Source organism: Cupressus sempervirens, chromosome 3 (assembly GCF_028749045.1).
Source record: "Cupressus sempervirens isolate cs-2001-9-10 chromosome 3, ASM2874904v1, whole genome shotgun sequence".
NCBI classification, from domain to species: Eukaryota; Viridiplantae; Streptophyta; class Pinopsida; order Cupressales; family Cupressaceae; genus Cupressus; species Cupressus sempervirens.
In genome coordinates, this window is record NC_143120.1 from 60,447,435 (window position 1) to 60,472,084 (window position 24,650).

The 24,650-nt window shown below is 35.4% G+C and overlaps 1 protein-coding gene across 1 annotated transcript in view; it reads right to left on the bottom strand.

Moving 5' to 3' along the window:
• Positions 1-203: 203 nt before the first annotated feature.
• The window catches only part of LOC149564772 (TRAF-type zinc finger-like protein), an 82,926-nt gene continuing 58,479 nt past the window's right edge, over positions 204-24,650 (bottom strand). The window contains exons 3-5 of the mRNA XM_089818363.1: positions 3,506-3,643; positions 3,277-3,401; positions 204-638 (exon numbers count right to left, since the gene is read on the bottom strand). Of these exons, the coding sequence (XP_089674489.1) occupies positions 455-638; positions 3,277-3,401; positions 3,506-3,643 (447 nt within the window). The 3' untranslated portion in view covers positions 204-454. The remainder of the gene's footprint in view (positions 639-3,276; positions 3,402-3,505; positions 3,644-24,650) is intronic.

Genomic DNA, 24,650 nt, shown 5'->3' on the forward strand with positions numbered 1-24,650 from the left:
GTACTGATTTCAATAGAACCTTTTTCTACTTGTGAACAAGTATTTGTTGTTAGTTATTTTTAAAAACAATCAGCAAACCTGGAAAAGAAATCATTTTGCATTGAAAGATTGTTCAATCAAATTGTATATCATAGACTAATATATAATCTAATAAACAAAACTATATACAATTTGATGCATTAGAGCCACAAGTCTGGTAAAGATGATAAAAAAGGCAACATGATCCTCATTATAATTTCAAGTGTCGAATCATGAATGAAATTATTGGACACTTGTAATTAACGTTTTCTATCCTAACCAACAACATATAGTTATTACTTTTGTAGGTAGACAACTACACAGAGGAGTCAAACCTCTGAAATGTATGTCAGAGAAGTCTATCTATCAATTGGATTTCTCACATAATTTTATTGTATGTACAATATGTCAATATGTAAAGGAAAAAATCAGCCAGTCACTGCTGTTGATTTGCATTGCGTCTTTGAAGAACAAATGATCCAATGATGATTGCGATTCCTGTGATTGCCAAAGTGAAAAGAAATTTGCGATGTGAAACATCCCGTGGTCCTTGTGGTCTATCCCTAGGGATTCTTTGAGATAGTTCTGATGAACTATGGCCATTTTCTGCATTCTGATCTCTGATGACACAATGAGCGCTCTCAGTATTTGGAATCAAATTGTAGATGATTAATGCTTAGCATGCATTTTACTAAATCACTTGCATCATTAAATTTATAAACTCATACACAGAGAAGCTACTTTTGCTCAGATGGAAATCAATTAACTATGAATGGCTGTCTCATTAATTTTAATATTCCTATTTTGGTATTTCTTTTATTATACTGTATTAAATAATTCTTCAATCTAGTGCAAACCACTTCAAGGAAAATGTTGACCTGCAAACCAGAAATTTATCAACCAGAAATTTACGGTAAAAATTCACAACTAGATTTTCTTCTCTAAGGTATACACAAAATAATGAGCAATAAAAATAATAGTTCAACTTCAAGAAGTGTTAGAATGTTCATTCCTAAGTTTGTTGTGGAAACCAGCACGAAACAAAACTGTAACATTATAAGAGATGCATGCAAAAATACAGAGTAAGCAGCATAAATTCACCTAAATAGCAAGGTATATTGTCAATAATTTAAATACCATGAGTACCAAAAATTGTTCATTTTTCTCTGATTTGACATACAACTCATATCAGGACAGGTCCAGCATATCAGATAATTTTACAGAGAAAATGTGTTTACACTTTACACATCTGAAAGAACTGCTACATTGTCATATTTTATAGGTAGGAGTCAAAATAAGTGTTTGTGTTTTCATGTGCTTGATATAAAATTCAAATAGCTTTGTAAATAAATAAATCCGTAAACAAAAATTGTATGTATTTTTATCATTAGGAACATTTCTATGTTCATTAAGGGCACAAAAAAAGTAAATTGCTTTATAGAAAAAATCACCACTCCAGCTATCAAGATTATAACTTTTCATTTTTCTAGGGATGGATCTTTAAGATGTGACAACAGAATGTGATTTTGTATTAAGATTCGTTAAAGGTACATCTTAAAAACTAATTAATCACCTTCCACAATGACATTCTAAGGACAAATACAGTAAACGCCAGTGTAACTTATACTGAACAATCAGGTGTGAATTTCTGTTTGGGCAAGTATTTAATTTTAGTTCCAACTATAGTAAAGCTATACTAGAAAGGGGCGCAAGGCATCCTTCTTTTAAGCGAACTTCCAACCCTACAATAATATAAAATCATATTCATTAGCTTTGGTGGGTGATGTAACACTCACTAGTTCTTTGTGAGCATAAGGCTTATATGGGCTAAAAGCTTTATAGCTATTATCTAAATTTAAAAATTGATTGGAATACACAAGTGCACAAACTTTAGGTTGCAGCACAATAGTCAGGAACATTTCAAAGATAGATCCCATCATAGTATAATTTGCAATGCCAATGTAGTCTGCATATTGGAGATAACTGCTAATGATAGACAGCATTTGTACCAAGTACTTCTCAGTGGCTCTTTTATATGAAATAGATCTTACATGTACAGAGAGCGATCTTGAAGGCAGACCTTTTATCACAGTTAATGACTGCATAAATGTAAAGGCCAAGGCCCATTTCTCCAATAGTTTCAGGACCCTATTTGGAGCAAGAACAATGCTAAAGGTCATTTACTTCATAAATGTCCATTTTCAAATTCTTGGTCCAACTAGAGGAAGTGAGGAACAACATTGGTTTCGAAGGTGATTTTGGGAACAATGCTAAAAGCCTTGATATTGACACAAGGGCATGCATTTGTATTACATTTACAAACATATAACATCTATTCAAATCCTTGTAATCTTTCCTGATTCATCAACTCTGGCTGGTCTCAATGGGTTGATAAATGTATCATTTATATCTCTCTCGAACTTTGCCAACAATTGACAAATGATGAAATTATGTTCTACCTAGTTAGTTTCTAGACATCGATCCATCACTCTTAAACTCCTGATAGGGAAAACTACCTAATCTTCCCCATCACCTCTAGGACGATAACACACAACTACTTAAATCAGATTCCCTAGCAAATTTGTCTTCATGTCAGGCAAAATCAAATGTAACAAAGTTTGAAAATACCCATATACTTGATATGTGTCACGAACATAAACAAGGGTATCCCAAATGAATAAACTTTTTGCAACAAATCTCCAGGCATTTACAATAGGAACATTTAAATGTAGGATGCAGGAGACAAAAATGCAGATCTTAGAGATATACTGCTAGTTTTTTAAGTCAGAAGATACAAGGAGCAAATGTTGATGAGGGAATCTCTGATTCGGAAAAGAAAGATACTTCACATGAAGCTAACTTCCAAAAAGATATCAGAACACAATGTGAATATCCATGAAGGAACAATCTACAGATAGAAGAGAATAGAAAGCTTTGGCAAAACATATTTCAGATTCAAGTTCTAGGCAAAAAAAGATAAAGAGATCATTCCAGTCAATATGGAACTGCCCAGAAAAAAATTTGAAAGGAAAATTTTCGCATATTTGGTCAAAATTCTGGATGAAATCTTTGATTCTAGACTACCTTTCATCCTTTACTATAGGCAGTTTGCCTAGCCTTCAATATTTTACCCCTAAACCTGGAAATTGAATCCACAGCTGCATGGATGTTTTAATTTTTTTACTTCCTAAATATTTCCTTTTAAATATAAGGAATGAATCAAAGCACCAAAAATATGATTCTAAACAACTGGTTTACCTCGACAAAACCCCACTGGCTTCAGAATTCTCTTCGTGAAATTGTAGATCATGGGCAAGCTTCTCACATAATCTGACATATTTGCCGCAAGGGTGACATAACTCTGTCCTATTCCCACATATTTCCTGTAATAAACTAAGGAGTGCTGAGTTCATTGAGCCCTTATAGGTTATAAACACATTTTCCTAAGTTAAACCTATTCTTTTGTACCAGTTACAATGGATCTTACCAGATGTGTATTCAAATCTACTGCTGGAAGAGGGAAATCACAAAACCCACATACAACAAGCCGCTGAAGACACTTATCACGTTCATGGATGAGCAATAATTCACGTTCTATGGACTCGCCACACTTTGAGCAAGTTACCTACAAATATTGATCATGAAGATTAGCTCAACAGATGCCACTAGAAGTTATAACATAGGATGTATCAAAATGCTATTGGTAAAGCCAGGTAAGTGTTTGATGATTCTCACTTTAATCAAGTCTATATAAAGTCTACAAGATAATAAAGCTATGACAAATCATAAGTGAAAACATCAACACCTTCATATTTCAAATAATAAACTGTTGCTTCTTAAGAGGAAAATCATCATTTGACAACATAGTCTTACAAATGCACCAACTGCTTCTTAGGAACAAGAAATGCAAAAATGTTTATCACCGCAAAAAACAAACTAATAAATAGCCACTAATGTACCATAGTCAACTCACACGATGAGCTCAACCTATTACTTTTCCCAAATGTTTTACCTGCTTTTGTCTTTCCAAATCAAGAGAATAATTGCAATTTGCAAAGAACTATGCCAATTTTGAGTTATTTCATGTTGTTATTTCATCTTTCCTAAAAAAAAGTGTAAGTTTTACGCCTTATGAAATCTAGCTTATCCCAAGCATTTACCTTGAACAGCCAAGCATTTGTTTATGTGCTGCCAAGTATGTAGACAAGACCTCAAAAACAAACAATAGAAACCATAATCTTCTTTAGGTTAGAAGTGAGAACCATTGAAGAAGGTAGTTCAAGAAGAATATACTAAAAACGACTCAATTTAACTCCCCGAAAAATGGACCAAATATATCCATATCCATACATTTTCCTCTCTAAATGGTTGCAAACATACCAGCATAATCTGGGACTGCGTCCCCTGCCTGATTTCCCCTGCCTGATTTCCCCCATCCCCATACCAGGGATATTTCCTGGATGGTCAGAGGATGTCCCCACCCCATCCCCGAAATGTGAAAATCAACAGGTGATGTCCCAGAAACTTGGGGACGTCACCCTAATCTTTTGGGGCCGGATGGCAGCCCCAGGATGATCGGAGATGCCATAGCTATCCCCCAACCATCCTAGGGGTGGCCATCCATCCCCAACGTCAAAGCCATGAAAAAAGTTAAAAAGAAAAATTGTTAGTTGGTGTGGCTTACTGGGGGGTCGTTTTGTGGGCCCCTCCTCCTTCCTTGCCCTAAAAAGCCAAAAAAATGGCATATAATTGCAATTTCTCACTTGTTTTTACATTCATAAAATTTCTAAGTTTCTTACTTCTATTCTATAATTCAAAGCAGCAGCAAGAGTTTGAAGTTTTCAGTTGAAGAAGCAGCAGGGTCTTTTGGAGTGATTTTATCATCTTAGAATGCAAGAGCATGGACGAGGTAAGTTTAAACATCCTTCCATACTTGTATTTTCATTTTTCTTCAAAGGTTAAGCTTTAACAAGTCTGAACCTTTTTTGCATTGTTTCAGTCTTCAATCTCAAAAAAATTAAAAACCAAAATGAGCAGCAGTGAGAGTAGTTGTAGTAAGGAAGAATTTGAGGGTGGTCAAACTCTAATTCAAAGTCATGATGTTGAAGCTAGTAGTGGGCAGCGACAACCTGATTTGTGTAAGTACCCATCAACAATCTTGAACAAACACATGCAAAGGGCCTTTTCAAGGGAAAAAAAAGTCTCGTCTCCAATATGTTACTCCTAGGGGACAAAAGAAAAAAATGCAAGAGGGACTAGGGGGTGGACTTGTCATGATTGTAAGGGTGACTCTAGTAGCAGCTATACAAGGATGAAGTCAAATTTCTTGGATAATGCATGCCATGGGGTTATAGCTTGTCCATATTTAACTAATGTTTATCAAGTGCTATGGTTTTGGATCATTACTATGATGTTTAAATATTGCTGTTACTAGTAGATATTGTAACACATCTATTTTGAAGAGAAAATATCAAAAATCAAACACCAAACTTCTGCACTTCTGTCTACTCTGTAAGAACACTTAAAAATTGCAGGAGAATTCTATTTATTTAAATAAAATTACAGCAGATCAGTGAATCAGTCTGCTAGGGATATTTCATTTATTTGCAACCACCACACCTCATTTTCCCTTTTTAGATCCTTCTTAAAGTAGTTCCACAAAACAGCTATTGATAGAATGTGATGGAGCTCAAAAGTTTTTGACCTCCATTTGAGAGATAATGCTGGAGACTTGATGAAGTCTTACCACCTACAGGTGTAATGGATGAGAATATTAAGATGGACAGAGTGGGTGTGATCATAGACCACGTATCAATTCCAATGTCATCAATACTTACACAGTTGGATAAGCAGAAAAATCAGTACATAAAGAACAAAGGACTAGATAGCTCTTGCATTAAGATGTTTTCTTTTGCTGGGGTAGACAATTATGAAATACACCAGGAATGCATCATGAATCAGATCAATTAATTCTGAAATGAATGTGCAGAGCAACTCATTTCAGAAATATTTTAGTAGCTGATGGACACTATAAACAAACCCTATGGCAGGAGTTTTCATCATAATCTTATGCAATCATTTGATTGAAGAAAGATGTGCATTTCAGTATTTCATAGAATTTATCAAAAGCATCTGTGCAAAGATTTGAATAAATAATTTATTCTGAAGCAATAAGATCTGTATATAGGAATTCAGAATGTGCATCTCTATTCTCAAAACATAAAACCGATGATCTACAACTAGATAGAATAAGCACAGACTATATCAACGATGATTTATTACAGCAATACCAAGCTCCAGTTAACAAGAGCTAATGATATTAACAAAGAGTGACCACATGGTGACAGTTCTGAAATCAATTCCCATACATAATATGCAGAAATGGTCAGTGATAAATATAAGAAGTCCTGTTATTATGTCAACAATGGTGAATAGATATCCCATGCACATCAACTATATATATTCTATGCAGAGACAAACTATACAGAAGCCTTGAAAGTGATGACTATGGTAGAGGGGAATGGTCTGTCTGCCCTATATCAGGAACAGGGACAATCTAATACACATAAGCTGCAACTTTGAAATATCATGTGAGAAGTATTTCACTCACACTCTGCCAGAGATCCAATTATTATACATAAGATAAGAGGTTTAAAGATTATAGATGGACGGAGAGAAATATGATCAAGTTTGTATTCAGGAAAGCCAATACTATATTCCTACAGATTTCCAGTCAGTGATATAAAAGTCTAGTCGATAAATGAGCCACTAAACCTCAGATATGTGCCCAGCCTCAAAATTAACCAGCAGAAGAGATTGTAATGGATATATATATATCGATTATGATAAAAAAATACAACTGCAATTGCTTGGCACCTCGACGCCTTTGTTTGTTGGTAGTGTATGAGTCCATAATGCTCAGATCGACAAAGCAAGTGCCATGTCATGGTCAATGAAAAAGAATCATGTTATACAACGATAAGCACCCAGAACTGGAGCCATTAATGTTGTGGGTTTGGAATGTTGAGAAGTATTTGCATAGAACATGTGGACCCGATAAGGATCAAATTTTTCATGCTGTAAATGAACAAAGTTGCAAAGTTTGGAGGATTTGTCTCCCAGTCTTCGTAGGGCCTCTTGAGCGGGAGAGATATGTTGTCTACTACCAAGAATTTTTCTTAATAGTTTATTCCTAATGTGAGTTTGTGTTTTGTTACATATCTGTGAGCATATTTGGAAAAGTCACTGGTAACGTCTGCAAGTTGGAGACAAGAAGTCAAGCAATTCCAACAGCAATCACAGAGATCAACTCAATGCACAAAGGTGGCATCTCCATTTGAAGCACGTGCATATGACCAATGGATTTGGAAAAGACCAAGAATCAAGGAGATTTGATTTCCATGCCAGTCAACTTCACAAAGGGTGCACAAACAGAATATGCAAAAACAGTACAATGGTGTTGGCAACAATTATTGGAAAATTGATCCATATCCACACATGAGCTGCACTTAGGAAAAACATCATCACATGAATAGTGTGGAAATAGAAGATGGATGATAATCTTTGAGATTGATGTTTAAAGAAAATCCTCATGCGGATATGACCTCTTTGGAGCAGGAGTTCGCAGGAATGGACAGGGGCATACCCAGATGTCCCTATTTGTTTATATCATATAAACCAATTAGTGCCCCGCTAACATGGGAATTTAGTATTTTGAGTAATTGCATAAGGAATTATTGATTAGTTAATAGCTGCGAAGGGGTGTGTATTTTTGAGGAGGGATTCGCATCCTTTGGTTTGTTATAAATATGTAATGAAAAACCAAAGGATGGACAATAGAGACAATTCATATTCCTAGAAGTTTTAATACGAAAGCAATATATGCACTATGATATATTGGTTTTTCATTAGCAAAGAGATGGATTTTTAAATTAACCCTGTGGATTTGGATCATTGAGTACGATTTTTCTATGCTATTTTCGAATCTAATTGCATTGGATGGATCATCTGTAAGGGATGGATCATCTATAAGGAGTGTCTTCATTGCAATTTTAATTCCGGCACAACCAATGAGCATATTTATTTTAATTATTTGCATAAAGGTTTTAGAATTTAGATTATTATTAAGTTGTGTCCTTTATAAATATTTTTATTTATTTTATAAGTATTTGAATATTCGGACAAGTGGATTGGATCGTTATTGCATTTTAAACTTGATAAACATAGATATTGTGAAATATTTAATTGTTTCCGTATTTATGTCTAGTTTGTCTCCATATCACAGGAGTTAAAATGCATTCTAGACTAGTTTAAAATTGCATTTGTATAATTGGTCCATCACGTCTGGATTATAATCTGTTTATATTTTACATACATTGAACTTTATAAAGTTGTACATTTCAACTTATAATATTGACTTTGTTTATCCATTTAATTAAGCACTGGTCTTTATATTACTCTTGATTCATAATCCATATGCTGGCAATTGTTTCATATCTTTCCTTTGAAGAATTAATATATTTATTTGTTGCATTAATCCATACTTATTTAAAAAACATTCATATATTCATTTATTATTCTCAGTCCATAATTTGCAAGTTAAAAGATTTATATAATTCTTGCCATTTTGGAAGCTTTCATTATGTTTGTATTCTAACCAATCTACTATAAAGCTCATGGATCTAAGTTGTTGTCCAGGATCAGGTGCACCCACCTTGGCCTTGCAAAGCCAAAGGTGCAGGGAACTCAGACTACAATGTTCAGTTCCATCAAGTTGGCCATAACTAGTTGGATATCCCAGCATCGAGTTGGCAAGACTCATAGGATTCCAATCTGCAGTTTTGGGAACCAACAGAATGTTTTCAAAACAGGAGGCTTCCATACTTCGCGTACAGTTCCTTGACTTCACAAACCTTTATGGCCCAAGATTGAGTAAACCATAGGCGAGGTTTGACAAAATCATATTGGCACAGAAAGATCCTATTGAGTGTTGGACATGGCATGGGAGAGATACACCATAGTTGAAGGTGCTTTCCACTCACCTCCTTGCACAGGTTGCTAGTTTCTCTATTACAAAGGGGAATTAGTCTACATATGGCTTTATCCACTCCCTCATCAGGAATAAACTTACCTCTACACGAGAAGAAGCTAGTGGTGGTGCATAGTGCTCTTCAACTTCAAGATCATCATAATCTAGAGTATCGGCAGACTTCAGCTTTATGATGGGATGTTGATCCTAAAGATGTGGCCCAAGTTGATGAGGAGACACCACCAAGATTCTTAGGGTTCCATTAGATAAGGTTGTACTTGCAGTGGACCACGACAGTGACGATTCAAATGAATCTAATTCTGATGCAAAGTTGGCAGGAATTGGAATAGGAACAGCATTGTGTTTTGCTTTTATGTATTTTGATTTTTATATTGAACATGAAGCTATATGGCAGCACTTTAACCTTTGGGCATTTTGATTTTGTATATTAATCTTATTTAAATATTTTTTTGTTATCACATGCATTTATGATATAACCAATGAAGTCTGATTTCTAAATTATGAATGCATACTGAGTAATAAAACAATGAAATGGTGTAAACTTGTACATTAAAGTTCTGTGATATTTAAATGGCATGCTTTATCCATATTTTCATGAGTGACATATATTTGCAAATTTCTCTTTGTCATCCCTTTGCCATCCCCAAACTCGGGAAAAAAAATATCGTCCCAAAAACTTGTCCCCCCATCCCCATCTTCGAATCTTGAGGTAATACTAAAACTTACAACAAATAAATACTGCATATTAACACATCTGTTCTGAAAATCCATATGCATTACCAAAGTGCTATTTCTACAATAAGGGATAACCAATAAAGCACGACACAGAAGTCACTTGTCTTTTGTATTGTCAATTGTGAAAGGCATGTTTAAAAAGCTTATCACAATTGAGGAGAATAGTGGGTCAAAAAAGATTGTAAGCTTCAATTGGGCAGCACTTCTCTTCCATGGCATCACCTATTGATCGTGTCTTTAAGATGTGAAAAGCCTTGAAGTCTTGATACACTTTGTTACAAGTGCCTCGTGTTAGCCCACCATTTATAACTAATCTAAGAGATTCCAAGTAGGTTTTCCCTTTGTCAAAATATGTTGTGCCCTTTGTCATCCTTTTTGTGCTTATCAATGTGTTGGAGGTTGTATAATCTTGAAAAGCTTAAGTGAAATGGATTGTACTAATCAAATTCTTAAGCTCGTGCAAAGTTGTCTAACTTTCAATCTTTCAATCTTTAACTTAAATAGAGTACCATTTCTACATCACCCTTTGTCTCCAAACCCCTTGTTATTTACCTTGAGTTCCTTCTAGCACCAGCATTTCAGATATTCCCTTCCCTTGCTACCAAGCACGCCTTTCAATCCTAGAAACCACAACTATTTTTCCTTAAAATCTTTTATAAGCTAGATTTTCAGATATTTGGTTGCCAAAGTACCATTTTCATGATTTCAGCCCTCCCCTAATCTCTAAAATTCTAACCCCTTACAAAATTTCCTTGCAAAATTTCCTTGCCACGTTTCGAGCTTATCCATATTCGAGTACCATTCCCATGTTTCCCCAAAACTCCAAAGACAACCACTTTTTCAGGTTCGATTTTCTTTTGTTTGAGTAATGTTGTGACCTTTTCATACCATTGCCCCATTGTAAAGGGGGACCCCCTGTTTTTGCTTTAGCAGTAGGATAGGGGTCTTATGTGGCCCTAGGTGGTAGCAAGTTCTGACTCTCAAAGTCTGAAAGATGAGATTGGGCAATTTTGGTCTGCAAGGAGGTCAAGTCTATCTGGGATGTGACTGAGAGCAGGGCTAAGCTAGTCAAGGATAGGGACTTGAAACCAAGTGATTTCTGATGAAATGAGTTAGAATCATTCAAGAATCCTTGTTTCAATTTCAATTTGAGCTTAGAAAGTCAAGTAAGGTGGGATGTAATACTATTGAAGGCTAGTTGAATCCTGAAATTTGGCTAAGTCTAGAATTTTTTGAGAACTCCCGAAATCTAGAATCTTTATTATAACTCCTACAAAGCTAAACCTATCTCAAATATTCTGACAATATTTATATAAAATATGACTTAAAAGTATAAGCTTGTAACTTAAATGTTATAATTTATATAAGTACTCTCACTCTCTAAGCTGAAGAAACTAACTTGCAGAAACTAACTTGCAGAATTTGGGAGTTTACTTGCAAATGAAAAATTCTGGCACTAAGTCAGAATCCAACCATGTCCTAGGATTCATAATCCTCACAACCCCCAAATTCTGCCCTTTTAAGTGAGTTTAAAGGGTGAATCATGGAAAAAACTGAAAGAAAATGTAAAAATGTTTTTTTAGGTGATGTTGTAAACCAAAGATGAACCCTCAAGAGGTGCCAGAAACCACCTACCTATTAGAATTCCCAAACCTTTGAGGGGTGAGATTTCTGCTCCTTAGAATATGATCAGATACAAATCAGCCTCAATCACAGTCAAGACAAGATCAAACAAGGGTGAAGTTATAGAGTTTGAAGGGCTGGAAGAGGTGTGAAAAGACAAAATTTTGAAACAAAACAAAAATCCTTTGGAGATAGCAGACTCCACCATCCTCCAAGGATTAATAATCCTCTCACCCTCATGCATGAATGATGAGAACACTAAGGCATGAGGCTCTAATTTGCATTATCGATACGGAATGAAGAATAAGAACATGGAATGACAATTGAAATCGGGTATGGACTGAATGCCTTAAATAATGACAAGAAGTTATTCACAATCCTCTAGCAACATCAAATTCTGCCTTAGGATAATTGAGTTCAAAGCTTGTCTTAGTCCTCCAAACGTATAAAATGAGAATGATAAACAAAAACAGTCTTCGCAGAAATCAATTAGAAAGTCATTGAGCTTGAGGAAATCAAAATCAAAGATCTACAATTCTTTAGTATATCCAAATTCCGCCTAGCTTATGAGGACTAAAACAAATATGTACAGCCCCCAAGTTCACATGGAAAGAGAAGAAATAAATGCTGAATGACATGATGGTTGAAAGTGAATTCAACCAAATGATCAAAGAAAATCCTTAAAGGGCGCCTTGAGGGCATCGTCCCAATTAAGGCTTAAGGGTGTGATCTGTAAACTTTGAGGGAGAGCCTATTGGGGATTGACATCCAAGCAATCTGATTTTATCCAAAGCACCCTTCTTAAACTAAGATAATAATAAGGTTAGCATGAATTTAATGATAATGGATAGTAAGCTACCTAATCAGTGTTAATTTGGACTAAACCCAATCAAGAGATATTACAAATGGTATTGCTATTGATAACTAAGTCAGAATTATATAGATATATGTATTGATACTCAATCTATTGCTATTTGAATAAGAAGGGAAGGTTGTGATGTTACCAAGGAGGGGATTGTATGAATTCAAAGCAATGGACCTTTATCCCAAGGTAAGGTGGGGATCAATGACCCTGAGCCTTGTAGGCGTCAACCTAAGAAAGGCTTAAGGGCTTGGATCTATAAACTTTGAGGGAATTCATTGATTTTGGAGTCTAGGCAAACTTGGATAACATCAACTCCTTTCTTTTTGAGCTGAATTAGTTATAAGGTTGGTTATGAGTGTTAAAGATGAACAACTAATCCTCTCAGGGAGCATTACAATTGGTATTAAGTCGGAGAAAAGAGAACAAAGGTGTATTCAAGGAGACGCAAGTGTAGATCCAACCAATGAGTTATTCCCAAGATAGGGTAGGGATCAACGACCTCGAGTGCCTTATGGGCAAGTCTAAGAAAGGCTTGAGGGCTTGGATCTATACACTTTGAGGGAAACTGTTTAGTTTGGTGCCTAAGCAATCTATTTACATCTTGTCTCATCTTGGAATGGAAGCACCCATCATTTAAGAACTTTTAGCTCCCGCCCTTCAACAATTTTATTGACCATGCGTGCATTTGTGTTCAATCAACTCTTTCTCCCACTCAATTCCTTCTTTTCCGATTTCATTTGTGTAGTTTCTGAGACCTTTGGTTAATAAGCATTTTTTGGTCCTGGGGCCAATTTTGTCTCAAGGATTCAAATTGGAAAATCGAGTGACATCATTGGCTTGCTTTGTTTTCACGCCTGAAAACTAATATAAAAGGAAGCCTAGGCACCAAATTTTCACATCCAAGGACATCACAAGCCATCAATACATACATGAAGGACATTTAGGCTAGCAAATTTAAGGCATTCATAAAGCTTTCAATGCAATTTTTAAGCTTTTATTAACATTTAAGGATACTCTATGAGTGTTTCCTCTTCAAGTTCTAGCATTTTGTTGGCCCTCAAGGTAGGAGATTTACATTGTGGCATTCATCTTCTTTTTCTTCCCTTGTGCACATCTGCATCCATGGCTCCATGATTTGGTATTGGTGAAATTCATTGCATTTGTGGAGATTTCTTACATCCTTCATTGAAGATTCAACATCAACAACATTTAACCATTTCAAAATCCTTATTGACAAGGGTTTCATCAAGTAAGATGAATATTTACATTTGTCTTACTTCTTTACATGCTTTTACAAACTTGTCTCTTTCAAGGTTAGTTCCTAAGTGGGGGCTTTAACCAAGGCAAGCCCCTCCCCCCAACAGAAATCATTTTTTCTTGTGTGCAAGAACAAGTTATCGAAATTGCGACTTCTGATATGAAAACTACTAGCCGATGGCTTTCGGGAAAGTTTGGGTAGACTCTATTACAGTGCCCCAAGAACATGTTTGTCATCCTGTAAACCTACTAGTAGACATTACCCAAATTGACTTGTACCTAGAGATCGGGATTTTTGGGGGTTTTCTTATCTAATTGTAAATCTGTAGTCAAATTCTCAATCACAATTGGTTGGTTGGTAAAGTGCAAGGCACTATTGGTTGGTGTATTAGAATAGTTTTTACAAGTACTTTTGGGATTACCTCTATCAGTTATTTAGATCTGAAGTACTTATTTCTTAATTTCTTTCCAAGTGTATTTAAATATTTCCTAATCTATATTTTGTCGGTATTATCATTTCCCAATTCAAAATTACAAATTTAGCAAAAGACCATTGTTCCATTCATCGCTTAGGTCATCACTTGAGCCTAGTGGGACATCTTCCTTCCAAATGTGCAGTAAGGAGAGTTGATCTCTGAATTTGCATTGTTTCCCTTTTCATATTGTACACAACTAAGCCTAAGTATCATTAGGAACAAAGAAACTCAACTGCTACATCAATGAAGGTATGATTCTTCTTCTTCATTGTTGATAGTGTTGGGTGGATATTTTGCAACCGACAATTTTGGGTAAAAATCCAGTCGCAAAATAGGATGACCAGCCACAACGTGTGAGACAGAGTCTCTCCTATCTTAAAGGGAAGGCTCCCCCTTCTCACCATTCCTTGGTTCAACTCAAGGTAAGCAAGAAGTTAAGAGATTTTATAAACAAAGTGTTACTAATATCCTTTCTTCTTAACTTTAAAGAAAAGATCCACTTACTCATAGAGCGAATAATGGAGCAAATAATGGGCGAGGTGAGTCTCTAACTACACTTCTATCAAGAGCTGGAAACAATGATACCGATAAACTTTAACTAACTCAAAGGTTAGCCAAAATGTACCAATTTGGCTCTGTCCGGTCGTACTTCTATATGGAAAAAACTTTACAATTAGGGCACAAAGACTCCTAAAAGTAAGAATAATGAACTATTTTGTGAATTAAGAAAGAAGTATAAGCTATAGACAAAGCTTGTAGTTATATATTTCCACAACCGCTCCTAGTCAAAGCTTCGGCTCCGATTGCTTCTTAAATCACTATGCTCTTTTATTGAACACACAATAATAACATGAATCAAGACAATAGGCACAAATTACAGTCAAAGCTTCTAATTTGCTCTATCACAATTGTTTCTAGTCAAAGCTTCGAATCCAATTGCTTCTTTTATTCACTTTTCTCCCAAATTTGTACTACATAATCAAAGTTATGCTTGCACAAATGTGGCAAAGCTTTCTTGCATACAAAAAAAGATGATTTTTACAATGAGGGAGCATTCCTTTATATAGGCACAGGAGTTGAGAAAAAGATGGAGGAAAAAGTGAGAGCAACTCAACCAACTTTGACCTAGTCTAACTACAGGAGAAAATATAGGGTTACATGCAACTGCACATGCAACTCGCATTACATCCTTTTACATACATGTAACTCCCATTACATGTAATTACACTTTTTCATGTAATGCATCCTCTCCAACTACAAATATGAAAGAAGACGGAAGAGAAGAAAACAATTTTGAAAGGCCTTGTACTTGATGATGCAATTCAGGATGATCACAGGATCGAGAGTTCCTGTACTTTGTACCACTGCATTCATCTTGATAACCATTGTGTTGCATCTTTTGATAACCTCTAACTTTGATGAATTGTCCGCTGTCATTTGAAAACTTGATGTGATCAAACTTTTCTCATTCAAGTTGTCGTGAATTCTCCTTTGTAGATCAGCACAAACTGGAGTCTTTGACACTTTGAAAACCTTCTTGACAATGTCTGGATGTACACTCGGAACAACTTTCCGTCAGCACCTTTAATTCTTTTTTTTTTTTTCCTATAAAGTGCTTGATGCATGGGAATGCGTGCAAATGGAGATTGCTGATTTCCAAAATGTGACTTGGGCTTTCAAGATGTCATTGCACGGAAAATGGATTACATGTAAATGCAACATGTAACAAGGGATAAAGGATGAGATGGAAAGTATGGAAAGATGCGGAAACATGGGAAAGAATGTATTTGCTCGTGGAGGTGTGAATGCATATGGAGAGGCGAAAATGGAAGCGAAAAATGGGATTACATGCATATGCGGATGGTGAATGAGATGAAAAACATGTAATCGCATTTGTCGGATGAGATGTGAAGTGCTGTGACATGGAAAATGGAAGTGGAATGTGATGATGCTTTCACATGAAATGGAAAGTGGAGTGAAGTGAAATGTGCTCAAGTTCTTGAGAAAGAACTTACAATTTCTTCCAAAATGGAGAAAAAACCGAAATGCAAACAAACAAGACACAAAAACAAGCACATGCCTTTGGCAAAAGACTCAAATATGTCAAGATGCAATGCACTTCAACATGTAATTTCGAATTTGGAGTTTGGGGAAATTCCAAAAGTGTGAAAATGAGTTTTCATCATTTTTAAAGGCAAAATGCACTTTTCATGGCATATATATGGACAAGTGGCAATCATCAAGTAATAATATGCATGGAAATAGCAAGATAAGCATGAATTGATGAGCAAGTTAGAAAGATTCCACTTAAATGAAGATTAAGTGCCAAAAATGAAGGAGAAAGAGCCAAAATAGCAAGTGTTATAGACTTAAGACCAATTCTCCTTTAAATCCAAATTTTCAAACAACCTTTTGACTTTTTCTGCACATGTATGTAATGGACATTCGATGGTCGAATTTGACATGAAAGTGCCAAATAAATGATCTCCAAAGACAATATCATGCATTTAAAACTCAAAAACAATCCCTCTTGATCAAAGGTATGGGCTGGAAATGCATTTTTTTGAGTTTTTTGAACAAAAACATGACTTTTTAATACAAAAATCTAAGCCGTTTTTTCAAAAACGTGGCCAAAAAATGCATGTTTTTTAGTCGATTTTGACTTGTGAATGCAAAAATGAATTCCCCAAATGCATATACATGGATCAAAATGCAAAAAAGTGGCTTCAAAATGCATACAAGTGGATTTAAACCCCAATTTTCAGGGCATTTTAAGCAAAAACGTGATTCATCATTAAAGTTTCAAAAACATTTTTGAGGCAAATGAATCCATTTTAGAAGCAAGGAAACTCATTGCCATGCAAAAACGTTTCACATGGAACAAATCTCATGCAAATCCATTGAGTAAAACTCAAGTTATGAGCAAAAATGAAGAAATTTGAAATTTTTCTTCAAAAACGTGCCCTAGATTTGGACTCCCAAAAATGTTTTTCAGCTCATGAAACTCATTTTTTATGAGGGCAAAATGATCACCACTCCAAAACGTTTTGAATGCAAGTGATTTCATCCAAATCCATGGAGAAAATCTCTAGTTATGATCAAAATCGGAGGTTTTTGGAGCAAGAACATGTTTTCCTCACAAAATAGGACATTTTTATGTTCATTACATATTTTAAAACATGTTGCAAGGCAAAATCAGACCTTTTGGAGTCCATTGCATGTTTTAAAATATGTCTTCATGCATAATCTCACTTTTTGAAGCTCATTGCATATTTTAAAATGTGTAAGACTCCAAAATCAGACCTTTTGGAGTCACTTACATGTTTTAAAAACATGTCTCACCTTTTTGATGCACAAGCACAAAAACTCAACTTTTCATGTCATTGCATCAAAAAGGTCCACTTTAACAAGCTTTTGATGTAATGGCATGAAAACTATCCTCAAAGTGAGTTTTTATATGCAATAACATGAAAAGTTTCTACTTTTCATAGATTTTTACATGCATTTGCACATAAAAAGTCCACTTTGAAGCTTTTAAGTTATGTATTTCACTTAAGTTTATAAAAATGTCATCAATATGGGTCAAAATAACATTTATGCATCATATTATTCAATATAATACATAAACATTATGTTAAAGTGACATTTAGATAAGTATTTAATTTTAAAATCAAAAATTTAAAATGCAACTATATAGTTCTATAGTCACTTTAAGTGAAAAATTAAAGAGTAACTCAACTTAAAATTATAACATAAAGTGCACTATAGTCACTTTAACTTATAATTTCAAAGATAAAGTAACTTAAAAACATAACAAAAAGTGAGTAAAATGTTATATTTTCAAAAAGTGAATGTCAAAATGAAAATATAACATCATTTTTTTAATTTGTGATATTGCACCTAAAATGTCCACTTTTGAGCACTAAAATGATCATATCTCTTGATTGACAACTCCGATTGACCTCTAGGTTAGACCGAAACGATGGGAAAAACAAAAGGCATGACATGAGAAAATCCAAAGGACTAAAAACAAGCAAACACAAACTCAAAAGCAAAGAACAAACTGTGAAGGCTTCAAAAATCAAGCAAAGGCTTGACAAAAGCAAAACGAAAACGACTTGACGAAGGCCTTCAATAAAACAATTTGATATTCGAATTGAAATGAATTGATTGATCAACACTAAGCAATTGAATATCAAATTTAAGGTTAGAGAAATGCGAAACTAGCTTGAAAAAGTTTCGTGCTGTTACCAACATTTTGTGGTGACAAAATGCAGGACAATAGATAGTCCAAGAAGAATTGTACCTTCAGATTGTATAATTTCTTTTAAGCAACATTAATCTGTTCTAACAGTTATAGGATCAAGTTGGGTCATTAGAAGCACTTTGACATAAGTAGGAAGTTAGTGAGAGAAAACTTTAAAATGTGCAAGTTTTAAAGTATTATGGATTGGGGATTGAGTATACCTCATCCATCAGCCTTGTTGAGGATCAAGGTTTAACAGTGTTGCATACTTGGTAACATGCTGAAGATTTCCAAACCTCCAACTTTAATAAGAGTTATGTAGAAATTTATTGGATGTCGAGAATTAGAGATGCCAAGGAGAACGTACTCAAATAAGAGAATGAGAAAAATCCCAAATCTGAAATCGTATACGAGGAAAATGACATAAGTCAGCCTTTAGGGATGAGAAGGAACAAGTACCCATGTAGAAGTAAGCTTGAAAGATCAACTCTAATAGAGTAACATGTGAAACTATTGAGTTAGGAGTCACAAGTCGAGTTAGGAGTCACAAGTCGTAGATGACCCTTATGAGGTACTCATTGATGTGAGCTTTGTTCCACTACAACATATAGAATTGAATAATAAATATCTTAGGATGAAACACCAAATCTTCAACTCTCTCTTGAATAAGGATGCTCATATGCTAAGCAATGCAAATGAATTGTGTGATCAAATGAGACAACCTCAATGTTCCTTCTTAAATGTGGGCTTCACTTAGTTTTATGATCTGATATATTGGTTATTACAAAAGGACTTACATTGTTCAATCAATGGATATCAACTTGACTTTAACTTCTTTAGTCATTTCCAACTAAGTAAACTACGACAAATTAAAAGCTAACTCTAAGAGAAAGACAATGTTGATGTTGGGGTGAGCCTCTAACCAATCTTTGCTTCATTGTATCAAATAGACATAGGACAGTGATGTCTTCTATGGATACAGAAGTGATCTTCACATTGTCGATATTCATCCAAATACCCTATGAATGTGAAATCTAAATAAACATCTCCAATAGAAGTTAAACACTTGCAATTTAGGCCCAGATCTAACCTTGCACTGTTACTTACAATCAACAAGTACCTAAAGGTATGGGCAATAGCTCTACCATTAATAACCATTCAACAATATCCGACACTCATCTGCTTCTACTTAGTAAGCAATAAATTCTTAAATGAAGAATTAAAGAAACCATGCAACACTTCAAAGCAACATGCAGTAAGCCACCATGAAGACCAAAAATGAATCATCAATTACTTTGATAGCATTATGGAAACAATTTCACGAAGTCTCCTCTCCTACTCTTCTACTACTAGCTAACTATTTGTTACAAATGAGAAGGCCTTGGCCTTTTATATGTGTTCAATTACAATGAAGGACCAAGATCAATTCAAGATTTATCCATTACAAACCCTAATTAGGGTTGCCAAAATATTGTCCAGTTACATGAAGGTGACACCTTGTAGGCTAATAAGAAAAATACGATGCTTCTAAGAGCCAATGAGAAAATTGTACAGTTGGCATATTATGATTTGGTGTGCTTGAACTGGTGCAGCTAGAATTTTCTGATTGGTAGAAGACAAGTGGGCACCACCTCAACTTCCTTATCTTGTAGACAATGTCTCTTGATACTCAACATTGGCAAACCTTTACTTGTGATGAAATATTCCCAAATTGCTTCTTCTTCTCAATTTTCTCCGTCTTCTTTCATGGAATTTTTTCTCATTGCCATGATTTGAACTTGATTGTTTTTGCAAACTTGAATCTTGAACTTCTTGAAGTGATGAAGTCCTTCATGTAGCTAGACCCTTCAGAATGAACTTGGATTTCCGGAGGAAATTCAAGTTGGTGATAAATTTTCTTTGATTTTCTCTCTTCTTGTTCTTTGTTTTCTTAAACACCATCTCGATCTTGCCTCGAATCCTTAAACTTGGCAATCTGATTTTGAACCTCCTCATTTGAAGTCTTTGAGCTTGAGCTTGTTCCCTTCTTGCTTGAAGACTTGAATTTTCATGTTTACCTTTCCAAGCCTCTCATTGCTCCATATTTACCTTGCAAAACAAAGGAAAGATTTCATTAAGCTTACCCAATTGGTAAGAAATAAACAAATTCAAGGAAATATGAGATGAAAGTGCATCTAAATTCCACTTTCTTCCACATCAAAACAAGGAGGCAAAAGGCGTTTGACCAAATTTCTCTTTCTTCATGCGAAGTTTGAAATGATATCATGTTAAAATCTGGAAAAGAAAACAAATGAATTTCACAAGATCGTGTACCCAGAGCAGATTTGGAAAAAATCTGCTCTTAATGTGCAAAATTGATGTTTTGAGGTCTCCAAATGGTTGGTGTTGGTGAAAGATGCAATTTTTGCCAATATCAGAATAAAATCACTGCTAACTGCCCCCTTTCAAGCTAACCTACTCGCTCTTCTTAGATATTCCACTTCCCTTTATGATAGTTCACTACTTCCATGAGGAGAATTTCTACTAAATCAAGAGGAGTTCACTTCTAATTATGGAGTTTGCTCCAGAAGAGATAGATCTGCTTCCCATGTGACATTAAAATGATTTCTGTTCCTCCTTAAACAGGTGATGATTATCAACTTGAAAGGGCATGTCTCCAATGAAGGCTGACCTGGTCCTTTTAGTAATCAAAACATTTAATTAGATCAGCTTTTCTTCTCCCTAAGGCTGAAATGTACAGGGAATCAAAGACATGATTCCATCCCTAAACATTAAGAAACTCACACCTCTTCCCATTCATCTATTCTCCTTTCATCATAGGCGGAATTCAAGCATGGTAGAGGATTATTAATCCTTGGGGGATGGCAGATTCAAGGAGTTTTCCCATTATCTTCACACTCAAATCTTTTTCATTTGCTTCTCATCTCCTTTTCTTGGCTTTAACTTAATCAGATTTTTTTCCCTTTTGTCAACTTTTATCATCTCATTTCCCTTTACTTCCTCATTGAATTCGACCCCAACCTATTTGATTCTCCACTCTTTTCTCCATCAGATCAACTGGAGAGCTTAAATGCTTTTCAACCCTTATGAGGATATGGTGGAAATTAGGGGGGTGAGAAGATCTTGATCCTTTACTTTGTTCCAACTTAACTTCTCTAATTTGCCTCTTATTATGCATGTTTTAACCTCTATTAACCATGGTTACCAGGAGACCCATCTCCTACACCTGGAGACGCGTCTCGGAGACCCCCAGTACCGGAGACACGTCTCTAGGTACCGGAGACGTCCCCAAAAATGTTTGGATGCAAAAGGTTTTGGTTGCCATCTCCAAAGTCCCCCAACCAACAATTGATGTCTCCCACCAAAAATATTGAGCATAAGGCATCATAAAACTCCTAAATCTTATCCTCTATCATCACCCCTTAAAAAATTGTTATTACTCATGGTTTCCAGGAGACCCGTCTCCTACACCTAGAGACGCGTCTCGGAGACCCCCACTCCGGAGACACGTCTCTAGGTACCGGAGACGTCCCCAAAAATGTTTGGATGCAAAAGGTTTTGGTTGCCATCTCCAAAGTCCCCCAACCAACAATTGATGTCTCCCACCAAAAATATTGAGCATAAGGCATCATAAAACTCCTAAATCTTATCCTCTATCATCACCCCTTAAAAAATTGTTATTACTTATATCATATATGTTAGTAAATATAATGATAGCCACTATAGTTTTCCAATCAATTTGCTTAATTGCCTCTAGAAAGACTTGTCAATTATGTATAATTATTTCTTTATTAAACAAATTAACGTCTCCAAGTACCCCCGTCTCCTATTTTTGAAAATTAGCCATACCAGTACCAGTACCAGTACCAGTCTCCAAGTACCCCAGTCTCCTGGTAACCTTGCTATTAACCCTTTTATGTGCTGATTGATGCTCAATGACTGTTGACAGCACCAGTGCAGGCAATTCCTTAGCACAATATTTTATGTGGAATCTCTCTGTATCCTTGATTGCATTCAGCCCCTTGTTGTATGTCACTTGTTTTTTACTACCTATATCCGCAATGAATCCCTTTACAAATGTTTTATCTTATTTGAAAATGATGAGATAAGCTGTATAAATCTCTTAGGTTTAATTTCTCATGTCATACTGATATTTTGGATCGATCTCCTTTAATAAATTGGAATTCTACTGCTTGATCTGCTCCCAAAAGCCGAATAATACACTTTGTTGTACCCAAATTACTTTGATGTAATACAATAAGCCTAGTTGCAGTTGAGTGTTAACAGCAACAGCTTCTTCCCGAACTGACTTAGTACAACATTCATAAGGTCACTGGGATTGTTATTATCTTCTATAGGTCTTCAACAGTCAATATATGAATCAAAAAAAATTAAAGAAGAGTCTTTTTATGTACCAAATCCTGATAGTGTAGACACTGCTGAAGTGGTGATTGTGTCAGGTTATAATAGTCTCCTACGTAACTCAACCGATCCTATCATCCACCCCAACAGCATAAACTTGAGCTTGGCTCCTTCCAATAATAATATTTTTTGCTCCTCAAGTTATTATTGCTCCAGTATAACCCTATACTGCAGACTTAGGCATCCAGGTACGATATGCTCTCTATTTTCTGGTAGCGAATGTATCATATTCATATTCACTGCTCCGTTTAGTTGTAGCCTCCATCCTTCTATATTACTGTATAATCCACAGAATAGACCATGTTCCATGCTTATTAATTAATAATTATTTTCCAACTATCTACCGCTAACTGGATTTCATTTGTTTTCTTTCACTGACTCCTTCAGACGGTTGCTGCTTGCTGACTGTACAAATATTGCTAGATAATAATGTCTTTGATAACTCTATTTTGTGCTTCCTTAATTAATATAATAACCTGCAGCTATATTTCTCCTTTTTTCCTCCTTTCTTGATGTCAATGTCTTTGTCTTTTTCCCTGAGGATGGCAGGATCAGGTTCTGATACCACTCATAATGTCCCCAATTGGGTACTCCATATTTTATGTTTTATTTTTCTTTTGGGTAAAATGCAAATTATGTTCAAATGATTACCTCCTCTCTCTCTAGTGATTTATTACAATATATCTTTTCTTTTCTAGAGTCACGCCTTTTGGAAGAAGGTACGATATTGTTTTATTAATAATACATTTATATTGATATTATTGTTAAGTAATAATTAATTAATCAATCAACAAATCTGTTTATTTACTATTTTATTCTATATTCCATATTATGGTTACTATTATACATAGTTACACCACCTTGTGGGACAGGGGGACAAGTTTCCGGGACATGTAGAGAGAGGGGGCTTAATTTGGGGACAGCGGGGGAACGGTGGAGGAGAACCGAGGGGGTTGTATATACTATACATATGGTACTTAAAATGCTAGTTATGAAAAGATGTATTGTAATAGAAGATATAAAGATGTAAAATACTTGAACATCGCATTGAATTGAAACATCGAACATTAAACATAAATAGTCAAATCAACAAATAGTCAACACCGAGACGGCCCCCCATCCTCAACGAATGATGGTGGAACCTAGTGGCGCTACTAAGGACAGGGGAACAGAGTCCCCAAGTCCCTGTCTCCAAGACGTAGGGCAAAAAAAAAGCAGGGGGAAGGGGGGGCACGTCCCCATGTTACTGTGCTATTATATATTATAATATTATTATGTATGTATAGTATTATTTATAACACATTATACTTATATCTAAAATAACAATAATATTATTATACATGATAATACAGTGTAACCTAGGTGTGTGACACACCCAGGCTAAAACCCGAGCACACCAAGTGAGGGTACATCGTGCTCCGCCTCCGCTACCTGGGCGACACCGCACTGATCGGAGCACCCGTAGGGGACACAAGGACGCAGGTGCGTCCTATTAGTTTTTAGAGGATCATTGTACTATAATCTCTAATAGCACTGCCATAATGTCTAATATGTACTTTCCAAATGGCAACTTCCTCTTGTATTTGTATGAGGAATAAACCAAGAGAAGAGACATGTCCCTTCATGGGACATGTCTATTCATCAATATAATTAATGTAATGACAAACTTATACATACATACATACATATATATATGAATCATTATTGTTATACTAATTTCTCTTTGATCTCACAGTTTTATCCTACTAAAGCTGCCAAAACATCAACACTCCCTCTTAGCTAGGGAGGATAAACACGGGACACATATTACACCATAATAATATTAGGAATGGAAAATTTTAAAGATATCTTTGATTACAAGATATCCACCATTTTGATATCACATATGATATCACAAGTATTGACATTCAGAATATCAACATAAGATATTCACCAAAACTCTAAGTAATCGTCTCCAGA